The sequence below is a fragment of the Oreochromis aureus genome, linkage group 20, assembly GCF_013358895.1.
Source record: "Oreochromis aureus strain Israel breed Guangdong linkage group 20, ZZ_aureus, whole genome shotgun sequence".
NCBI lineage: Eukaryota > Metazoa > Chordata > Actinopteri > Cichliformes > Cichlidae > Oreochromis > Oreochromis aureus.
Window position 1 is genome coordinate 7716524 of NC_052961.1, and position 11760 is coordinate 7728283.

Sequence of the window (11760 nt, forward strand, 5' to 3'; positions counted from 1 at the left end):
GGAGCAGCGCTGGGCTCTCCAAATCACGGACAAACAGTATCCCACATTCTTGATTTTTAGTTCACAAACACTTCTTGTAATGACTACCCCTGACATTTTGGACATGTTAGCTCTTTATGCAGTTAAGTTACAAATAATATCAGGCTGATCCTGCCGTAATTTATTCCCCCCGGTTCAAATCACGGACTAACAGTATCCCACAGCTGGTTTTGTTTTTGAACCCATTTTGCACAGAGAGGCATTTTTTGTTTTAAATAATCTCCGTTTTCGGTGAATCGCAACGCCGTTTACGTGTTGACGAAAAGCCCAAACGCATAGAAACAGCTGCGTTTTCAAAAATACCCGTGTAGGTGTGGACGCAGCGTAAAAGAGTTAGTAGTATATTTTATTACTACCTGTAATTTATTGCCGTTTACTTGTATTTGCTTAATTGTTTACTAAATGTTTGAGGTGTGAAATAAACCGCAATGGAGTTTGTAAACAAAATATGGGTGTTTGTGGTTGGAGGATGTGTTTGGTGGTGGGTTAGGTGGTGGTGGTGGGGCGCGAACATTTTTCTTGTAAAACAAAGGGGGGCCTGGCAAAAAAAAGTTTGGGAACCACTGCTGTAAACACTGTTTATGGTAACTTATAAAATAAATTCTATTTCACAGTAACTCCCTGAGGTTATGCACCTGCCAGTAAATTATAAAATTTACAGCGTTAACGTTAGGGGCGTGGCTACTTTGACTAACAGGTGGTTGCAGATGCAAACTGCTGTAACAGACAGCTGTCTGCTAGCTTTACTTCCACCAATAAAAATTATAGGTTGACCCTGTTGTGGTATGATCTCTGTGTCATGTATTTGACAAATAACATGGTTTGCTGTGTGATAGATTAAACTAACAGCTCGTCAAGAACATTCGTACTTCAGATTTGGTCAGTGAAATTTTAATTCTCTTAGTTTTACAAGGTATGTGTCTCTGTGTGGTGAAATCATTCAGTTTAGTGATGCACCTTACTGACTGTGCTAAGTTAGCATTAGCTAACTGAAATCGAATTTGAGGCTTTTGGGGCCCCAAATATGATCATTTGTGGCTCCAAAAACCCTGCTGTTTGCCTGGCTTTAAAATAACAACATGACATATAATGTTTAAACTTTAAAACATCCAAAAGGTGCTGCCACAGTAATTGCATCCATCATTTATATACAGTCTGTGCTCCCAGATTGGTGGTCTTGTTAATTTTGCACGTATTTTGTCCAGACCAAACCAAAATACTGCTCATCAGCCTCCTGATGGCACTAGATGAAAAGTAAAGGGATCACTAAAGTGAATGTGATTTATCCTCAGGAGAGCATGATTTGATTAAATATTCCTGTCAGCATCAAGTGCCTGTCTGACATTGCCACCCACTGAGCAGGATAAATACAATGTGTACAAATTTGGTTTCATCTGTTTTACAAATCTAGCCTTAATTTAATCGCTGCTTCAGAGAGTATATTTCTTAGTTTTAGTAAACAGGTGGTTGGCTCATTATACTCATAAGGTCATCTGCTTTAATATTGCACACAGGGCTACATCTAGCCCAAAAAAAGTCATGATTATTATTTTAGTTATAAATAACATCAGCAGACCACAGGCATTGAAAATAGAACGCCGCATTTTTCAAGCCTACACGTTCAGAAAATAAACAAAAATGCTAAATGGTCCAACAGTCGCTTTTCCTGTACGTGAGCCTTTTGATTTCCCAAACCCAACTCTCTTGATGGCTTCCCTGCAACATGAAACATGACACATCATCCATTATTCTGTACATGTGCCTTGCTATCTCAGCCTGCTCCATATGGCCCCTGTTGTCTCTAGACACCCAAATCCCTTTCCTTAGGCCAGGGGCTGTTTTTGTGGGAACCATTACATTGCTCCTCTTCCTCAGAGGAATGGGGTGACGATGATGAGCAATCACAGCGAGAGCAGACTTTCAGCCTGAAATTCTGACAGGATACTCAACAATTGACCATATCTGCTTTGTTGGCCCAATTGCTAATTCATGCAAGTTGACAATCTGGAGGCAACAATTATGAGTGATGAAAGGAGTGAAAATAAGAGGAGAGAGCACTTAAGGGGGATAAAAACATGAAGTTTACTTTGCAAGAATGGAGGGAGGTAGGAAATTTGATAGTCTAGAGAGAAAACTGGAGAGAAAAGGGTTTAAATTGCTCGGCACATCGTCAGTCACAGATGAATGTATCCAAGTCTTAAACATCACCTCTTGTAAAACCAAACACTCTGAACAGATGAATGAGGAGCAATGCAAGCATAAAATGCCATTTGTGTGTTGACTTGTGCAATAAAATGGCTGCTGTGGGAATCCTTATCACACAAAAGCTAATGTGATGAAAAAAACTTGATAAGAAGCCGTGAAGACATCAGGTGTTTTATGCCAAAGAATTATGAACCAGAGCAATCCCGGGTGAATTTGCCTGAAACGTGGGTATTTTCTTGGGTCTGTGCATAACTGGAAAAATCACAGCGTTTGTGGATTAAATAAAAGCCTGTGTTCTAATAACTTCACCGAAATCTGTTTTCTGTAACTAACCTGAGTGAAGCATTGTGTCCTTGATCTCTGTTACTCTACTAAATTGTTTTATTAAAGCAACATTATTTTAGGCCTTTAGACCTTCTTTCGTGACACTGCATCATTGCATCTTTAATGTAGACCATACAGAGGGTGCGGTATCATGAAAGGCCTGCAAAACACGAACACATATCTTATGGTAAAGACAAAAATTCTGGCAGGAACGCTCAGAAATGACGTTTCTCGAGGGCTCCAAATCACAAAGAAACAATACAGAAGAGGAAGTAAACAGAAGGAAAATTCAACATGTATCTTTGCTTATTAAAGGAGCTTTTGACATGAAAGCCCTCGCAGCATTCTGGACACGGGGATCGAGTGTAACGGGATGGATGTCATAAGCTGTTGTCGACTTGCGTTCTCTGCCAAGCGTTTGCACTAAGTTTGCCACAGTGTGAGGGAATATGAGGGTGATGCTAAGTGAAATGCTCATTTTGCGTTTGTGATTACCAAGGCCCATGGGCGATATGCACTAATGTGAGCTAATGCAATAGATTACACAGTGCTGGCCCAGGGGAACAGACAGCAAACAGATGTGGTCTACTCAAAAGGGGAGGAGGGGGGCAAAAAAAAGAAAAAAAAAAATCAAAGTTTAAAGTGTTCAATGTGCTGAAGATTGTCCTTTGCAATTTGTTGTTTACAGAATGAAAAGCAGTGATAGGTGTTGTCAGTCTTCTGCTTTTATAGATGTGAAACAATAGTGCGCTGATGTCTCTGCAGATGTAGAAGCTATTAACCAACTTCTCCGAAGCGGTTTTATTTTCTTAAGGACTTGATGTTCGGGGAATATAATCTGGGTGCACTGCTGTTTGAGTCATTCAATTACAATCAATGATGTCATGGCAGATGTGTTGTCTTTGACAACTAACGTGCAACACCTGTGTGACATCATCAATTACAGGTGTAGCCCCAAGCATGGCATTCTTGTCACTACAGGTTTAAAGCTAAACAGAGGAGTGCATGTGTTTTTGTTTATTTTGTTTATGTAAACATTTAAAGTGAATACCATATTTTCTTTTTTAAGAACTATTCAGTATTAAGGCTTATAGCAGTATGTAACTGACAGTATGATTTTATTAATTCTATTCTCAGTGTGGTCAAGGTGTGAAGTTTTATAAAAGGTAAATGCACTGCAAAGGTCTGGACGTTTTAAGGCTGTGAAACCTGAATCTAACGAGACTGTAATCTTGACTTTGTAAATACTGCTCTCTAGTGGTCGATTTGAGTAATTGATTGAAAAGTCAAGAATAGCCCACAATCTGCTGTCAAATGCAAAAACTAAACACAGTTTACTAGTGACAAATACTCCAACAAAAAATTGTTTTCTTATGTTGTAATATAGGGGTGACACCAATACTTGTTGCCTATATTTGGAGATTCTGGAGGACTAATAGCCTGAAATGGTAATCGAGTTATTGGAATATTACAGTCCACTGATGATTTAATTAGAACAGATATTACCGAATTTATCTTTCTCTGTGTCTGTGTAATCAGGTATTAAAGTTGTCATTAAAGGAGCTAGAACCTCAGGTGCAAGTTAAAGAAAGCAGATTATTGTTATGACCGTGAACCACTGCATCTCTTGGTTTCGGTATATTGCTAAATATATGCATATATAAGCATACATATATATTATAATATAGCTGGAAGTGCTTACCCTACATCCCCCAGATGTTATGAACATAGCTGTATAATTGGTGCCTTGAGTCTGTGAACAATGTGCTCAACTGTATCCAACTATGATTTTATTTCTTAACTTTGTGTCCTCATATGGCAACATTACATTTTGCTTTGCGCCTTGTACTTTATATTCTGTGTTTTTATATTTTTTAATCAATTGTGACTTTGCCATGTTATGCTGTAATATAAAACCATTGTCCTCTATGGGGGCAAGTCTAATCAGGTCCGACTAATCCTAAATAGCTAGGAGAGATTAGAAAAACGGGTCTCAGGAGGTTAAGAAATGTGATCCTAGGTTCATTATGGTTCAGCTTAAATACAACACCTATATACTTTTGTTCTTCGCCTCTCACTTTATTGTTGAAACGTGCCATCAGAAATTTCAAAACAATACTTAACAATATATAAACACACCAGTAATGTGAACACCAAACAAAAAAAAAGAAATAATTTAAAAAAGGCTTTTCAAAATTATACCAGACACTACCCAGCATGTAAAATTGAATTAACCTGAGTCTTTTTTCCCTCTTTAGCATAAAGTTAATTGAAGCAATCAACATCGCTGCTTTTGCATTTTTGTCTCCCCTAAAACTGCACCATCACGACACCTTAAATGCTCCTTGACGTCCAGTTGGCAGTGATTGCTGCCCCTTGACACAAGAAACACTTTCAAGACTTTGCATAGCAAAAGCAAACTCCCGAACATGCGAGCGGCTAAATGTGCAGTAATCAACTAACACTGCATGACTATTTCACACAAACCCAGAAAATTACAAAAAATCTGGTACATTTTACAGCTGACGGATGTGAGGCACCACTTAAGCACCTTTCTGCTTTTCAAGGAAAATAACAATACTTGTATATAGCGAGTTTATCAAAATTAACGTACAGCCCAAATTGTGGTATAGTTCAAAAAACACAGTAGCAGCAGTAGTAGTCCAGTGTCACCAAATGAGCTTGAGCTTCCTGTGGTGTTTTATAGATGACAAATGTCACGGGTCACTTGTCCATGTACTACTACTATTACTACAACTCAAAACACCAGTCTCTGGTCGAAGTAGGTATATAGGCTCAGCTAACATGATAGCTTCAAAGGCTTTACAAAAAGAAGCCTTCAGAGCACAACTTGAGGTAGAACACTTGAAACACACAGCAGAGCTCGCTGCTGTGGCCTGTTTGTAAACAACTGGACCGAAGCCATCAAGTTATCCGACAGAAACTCCCCACCATCCAGTGCAGTGCAGCAATTACACAGAGCAGCATTTTTTTCCCCACACAGGTTTTTCTTAGGTTTTAGCTTAACACAGTTTATGTAGAGATATTTTTATGCCATCCCACACACACAACTTTTACAGCTAAGACAGGCTCTGGAACATTAGTGTGGGTCAGATTTATCAACAGTCTCAAACAGAAATATTACAGTGCACACCAGTGGACTATATACAAAAAAAAAACAAAGGTTATCTGCACCTTTGCATTCAAAAAAAGAACACATGGACTTCTGTTGAAACTGTAGCGCTGAAATGTCCATATAACACAAATGTTTTTCTGTTGAAAAAGAAACATTAAATTAAGAGAGGATAAGCACGCTGTGAGCACGAACTACCTCTCTTTCTAAATATGTACATTAAACGTTTCTAGAAATTCTCCAAAATAAGGCAGCAGCACTGTTTACATCTAGAAGGACAAGAAAATGATTTGATTCAACTATATGAAGTTCAATGTCATTTTCAAAAATTCTCGTCAGGTTTTTTTTAAATGAAAGTTTTCAACCTTTTCTTTGTTTCTTTTTACTTTAGGCACTTTTGTCAGTGGCCCCACAGCGTTGATTGGGGAATGGGCCTGAAGCATCTCTTCTTTGCAGGCTTGGTAGACTGGGCAGATGTTGGAACAGAACACTTCTGCCCCCTGAGAAAACAAAAAAAAATATAACAATAACTCTTCAAAGTATCAGAATATGCAGATACAAAATAGCCAAATATCCCAAAAAATGTATATTCACTCTACTGAAACTGCAAGTCTAATGCTTACCTGCTCCTGAGTTGGCTAGTCCTGCATGACTGGGGTTTGCTGGGTTGGTGTGATAGAAAGATGCCAGGTCATGGGGTGGATAGGAGCGGAGAAGGTTCATCATGCTCCATTCAGATTCCAAACTGCCTCCGATAGTCGTAGGTGCATTCTTTGCCGGACCCAAAACCTCAGAAGCTGTGGGTGGACATGACCCTTGCTGTGTGGGTTTCACAGTTCTTTTAATAAACATCCTGTTAGATCCATCTACTGGTGGCCCTCTAAAAGCAGCCTTCTCGCCAGCCTCAGCGTCCCTGTTTGTAGGCACAGAAAACTTTAATCGCTTGCTGGACGGCTCGCCAAAGTCCATCTGGGGGAGGCTTCCAAATCGGCTGGATAGGCAGAGCCTGGCGGCATCTGTGTGCCAAAGGACACCGCTTCGTACTGGGTAGCTCCGATCGCCAATGCCCACTCTGTCCATCACATATTTGTTGGCTGTGTTGTTTTTTCTCATTAGCTCTGTATATCTGGAGGATTCCTGACTGGGATGTGAGTCGATGCTCTGCCTGTAACGCTGGGTCTCCTGGACATCTTTTATGGGTGCGTGGACAGGGGATGGCTTAGGAACGTGCGGTAGGTTAACAGGTGTTTTTTCTTGAGGTTTTGCAGGTTGGGGAGGTGGAGACTTGGTTCGGCGAGGGAAGATCCTCTCAGTGATCAGAACTGAGGAAACATCTTTCCCATTGAGGGCAGGCGGGCAACCCGTATGACGACTTTCACTTAAATTGCCTCCGAACCCATTCTTTTTGGTGCTGTCTGACTTGTCTTTGTGAGAGAGCTTTTTATGCATTATCAGAACTTCTGGGTAGATGGTTTTATAAGCACAAAATGGGCAGGCAATTGGAACAATACCATTTCTTGGTTCAACACTGGCAGGTGTGGAGACAGAGACTTTTATGGACAGATTTAATGGGGCCTCACAGTTCTCTTCTTGCACCTCCTCCCTTTTTTTCTTCAGGTTAACAGGCACAGAGCACTTGGCGAGTGCATCATCTTCCGGAGAGCAGGCAGGCACAGCATTTACTTGGACAAGTGGCTTGCCAAGCTTGCCATCGACACTATCCAGTCCGCTTTCTGGTGTTCCATCGATGCACGGCCTGGCTGGAGGCACCCAGGATTTCTTTGGCGCAGGATTTTCAGCATTGTTTCCATTTTTTCCATCACTGGGTGAGGGCACTAAAGGTACAGGTCTGCTGGGGATCTCCACGTAGGGCTTATCCTTGTGGCGTCGATCCAGGTGATATTTCAGTGAAGTTTTCTGGGCTGCAGCGTACTCGCAGTAAGCACACTTAAATGGTTTCTCACCTGGAACAAATAGTTTTGCATAAACATAACATAAGTCAGAGTTTAAGGTCAGTTTATTTTTAGGATAATTTATAATCATTTGTCGTGAATTTACCTGTGTGAGTCCTCAAATGAACTGTGAGGTAGTAGCAGGATCTGAAGGTTTTGCCACAGTAACTGCAGTCTTTTGATCTGCCATTGGATCGGTCAAATCCATCTTCACCTTTGAAAACAAACAAAAATTGAAATATTAACACACAAAGGACAGAACAATGGCCACAAAAGGCATGTGTTATTATCCGTCCCCTCAGCAGAGGGAGCCCTTGGTAACAAACAATTACTACACCACAGATAAGATAATCTGAGTGTATACAGAAAAACAGACTTACCTGAACCCAAGTTTTCCTCTATACCCTCCTCAGAGCCTTCCTCTGTATTTTCCAGTGAGCCTGCTCTTGAAAGCTTGCCATCAACAGATGAGGTTGGACTTTCTTCACCTCCTCTCTCACGCTTGTGGACCCTGGAGTGGAGCACCAGCTGGTGGTAGGTCCTGAAATTTCTTTGACATTCCTCACAAGTCGTTGGCCTTTGTTTGTCCTTATCTTTCTGAACTGGAGACCTTCGCTGTAGGTCTGGGCTTTTAACAGGGGCCTGTTGCTGAGACCGGAGCTCTCTCCCAACTTCTTTCACGGCCTTGTCTCCTTGGCCCTCAGTCCAAATATTATTCAACTCCTCCTTGTCAGAGCCAGATTCGTCATTGTCTGTGCTGTTTTCCTGACCAACATCTTTTGTATTATTAGGCCCAACTGCGATCTTGCCTTTCGTAGCAAGCTGCCAGGCCTGATATGTGTTGACAGGATCTAGCTGGGGAATCCATTTTGATGATCTCACAGGTTCCAAATCCTTTCCTGCGGGGCGAGGCTGAAGGTTTAGGAACTGAAGAAATGAATCCTGGTTGGCAGTGGGTTCATTAGTATCACCCATCTTATCCTTGCTTTTATCTTTTCCAGGCTGTGCCTCTCGATTATGCATTTTACTGTGTTCAACCAAACTATCGTGGTCAGGGAAGAAAAACCCACAAACCATGCACATTTTGTATGCGGTGCCTACAGGCTCTGATGGAGGCTCTTGGATGATACCATTAATTGTGATTGGGCTCTCTGGGTCTTGCTGGGCCTTGTTCTTTGCTCCTGCTTTTGCATGCATCTTCATGTGGTTCTTGAGGAACCAGTGCTCTCTAAACCGACGCCCACAAAAATTGCAACAATAAGTAAAGTAGTCCTTGTGCTTTCTCATGTGGGCCTCAAGCTCGCTGCCATCTTGGGATACGTGACCACACAGGATACAGCTGTGAACCTCGTCTTTTTCGGCAGGAAGGCTGCTTTGTTTGGCCCGGGGTCTCTCTCCTGGGATCCTGAATTCTGCTTCAACCCGAAGCACAGTCGGCTCGGAGAATGTTGTGGGGTGCTGTGTTAACACATGGGGGCCAAGCTCATCCTGATGAGTGAAAGTCTCCTCGCAGAACATACAGTACAGCGGTGCACTTTCTTCATTTTGCAACACAGTCTTTTCTGGGTAGGTAGTGTGTGGCGTCATGCTAAAGCCCAACCCTGGGATGCTTGCATCTTTACTAATAAGAATATCTTGGGCAAGTCCATCTGGGCTATTTACAAATGGCAGCAATGAATGAGTCGGCATTTTCTCCTAATGTTTTACAAGCAGTCCAGATTATTAGGAGCCTGGAAAAAATGGGAAAAATGTTTTTTAGGCTTTGCTCAAAAAACAAAACAGGATCAGGTAACTGGAACACCTAAGTTATCATAAAATCTGTTTGAAAAAACACCACAGAGAGAATTGCCTTTCCTTACACTGAAACAGGAAATGTATCTTTTTTAGCAATCAACTACACAGACAAGTCATTTCCTCTATGTGCAGGCCAATGATAAAACAGTCTTTTTTTATCACTCAGTCGCAGACATTATTTAACTTAATTTAGAATTTATGCCTTTGTGTCTAAGCTTAATATGACTAACATTAACATAATAAAATTGTACAGTAAGATGATTAAGTAAGGTCAATGTTTTTTTTCATTTTTTTTTCTAAATCTAACAAACCTTTACTTCTGTTTTTTTGTTTCTAACAAAACACACCAACTACTTTAACTAATCACACTAAAAATGTAGTGTTAAAATACAATCTACAGAAATAGATTAACTGATAGTCAACAACATAAAAAGCAACATCCCAGCAAAAGTCTAAGAATTTCAAGTTGTTAAACTATTTTTGAAAACTCTAAAATCTTTACTCACAAATCCCAGCATATCCTTTTCTTCAGGCATCAGTGACAAAAAACAGTGTGGTTTTTCTCTGTGTAGTGGTTTCAGCTTGTATACTGAACTGCTTATATTGGGGAAGGCTCGAACTGCTTAGCTCTTTGATTGGTGGAGAAGTGGAGTAACTGGTTCAGCAAGGACAAAATGCTCAAGGCCCATGCAAAATGCTAATCAAGGCTGTGGCACCAGCAATACCTATAGCTGTCTACTGTAGCATCAAAGACCCTCCCCCTTTTCACACATTTTTAACTGTTACCTTTAAATCAAGTTTTCAGTAGAAGGCTACAAAACAAAAAACCCACAAATGAGTAGATAAAGGGGAAGTCCCAACTGTAGGTTTCAAGTCATTCAAGCCAATGATAAATAGTTTTATTTTCAGTTTTATATAATACATGCGCACACACACATATATTTTTTTTATACATCAACGCTATTCATAACCAATTTACCTGGAATTAGTTTGCTGTGTGGTACTTTTGCCTTAGGCCAGGTGAGCACAGGAATCTCTTAATGATCCTGTGTGGTTTTCTGAAGTACACACATGCTTCGGGAGGCAAGCGTTAACGTTTGCCACCTTGTTATTCAAGAAAGCAAAGCTCCGGTTTGAACGTAATTTTACCCCGGAGGCGATGCTCGAAGTTAACAGTTGAAAAGTTCCAGCTAACGTCAATAAAGTCGGTGCATTTAACAGACTGGCTATTACGTTTCTATATGTGCATCATAAGCCGAGCACGAGGGCTTCCTTACTCATTTTGGAAACACTCAGATCAATTATCAGCCCTGTCCGCGTTTGTGACTGAGGAAGACTGAATTTTAAATCAATACATCCAGACACAAACCCTACTCGAGTGGCGACGACGTTATTTCATGACAACACTGTGGTACAAAAAGAACATTATCGACCTGACTTTTTTTTTTATGTGTGTGTCTACTTACGCTGTCCCCTACGGTTTGTTTTCCAACGCCACTTTCAAAAGTTCACCCAGATTGAGAGAGTGGCATAACAAAACGCTAACTACTTTTACTCCCATAGCCTCGGTCACTCTTAACGACAGCAACGTTAGCAAACAACACTTTCTGTTGCCTCGACTTCGAGCAAACTGTAGAAACTCACCAAACAATACCTACCAACTCAGAATTTCCGGATTAATAATGATACTGATACTACGAGCGACTGAATTCAGGGAATTCGGGTGTTTGCTCGAGTTTGCTTCTTCATTTCACACAACGCGTTGCCGCTGGTGGACAGCTCACCTATTCAATTGTTTGAATGTGAATCATATTTGTTCGACTTGGCGAGTCCTCCCTGCTGCAGCTGTTGAAATCCGGGGCGCGCTCTCTCAACTTTTTCTCAAGGGGAAGATGGGGCGCGTGCACGACAGCCCCCCCCCTTCCACCACCACCACAAAAAAGGGCAATCACGTGGTCACGTATAACAGAGAGGGATTAGTGCACATAATCATCTTATCTCATACACGCCAATAAAGCATGAGGGCATATTTTATTTGATTGTTCTAGCCCACAATGAGCTACTTACAAGTCGTCACATGTGAGGTTTTTATTTTTTATTTTTATTCCCAGTGTTTTCACTATTAGATGTGTAAGCTGCTTCATTTGTGCTTCAAACGGCCAATATTAGAGTCGTATTCGCTTACAGTGAAGTCTCTTGTCACGCTTTGCGTTTCGAGTGGTTCAATCATGTGTCTAACGATGCTTTAAACTTCCACGGAGTAAGAGTGAGTGCGCTGAATAGACGCCATATAACACTCTTTGATGTGTACGC

The 11760-nt window shown here is 41.0% G+C and overlaps 1 protein-coding gene across 4 annotated transcripts; it reads right to left on the reverse strand.

Moving 5' to 3' along the window:
- Positions 1–4626: 4626 nt before the first annotated feature.
- On the reverse strand, positions 4627–11384 carry znf217 (zinc finger protein 217). 4 transcript variants are annotated; one of them, XM_031741963.2, is made up of 5 exons: positions 11232–11384; positions 8034–9383; positions 7760–7867; positions 6325–7665; positions 4627–6201 (listed from the first exon to the last, which is right to left on the reverse strand). In XM_031741963.2, the coding sequence occupies exons 2-5, from the start codon at positions 9340–9342 to the stop codon at positions 6089–6091; spliced, it is 2871 nt and encodes a 956-aa protein (XP_031597823.1). In that variant the 5' UTR covers positions 9343–9383; positions 11232–11384; the 3' UTR covers positions 4627–6088. The 4 variants fall into 4 exon arrangements, with proteins under 4 accessions (XP_031597823.1, XP_031597822.1, XP_039460610.1 ...); XM_031741962.2 differs by having other exon boundaries at positions 11106–11359; XM_039604676.1 differs by lacking the exon at positions 11232–11384 and adding an exon at positions 10914–11086.
- Between the last annotated feature and the right edge of the window lie 376 nt (positions 11385–11760).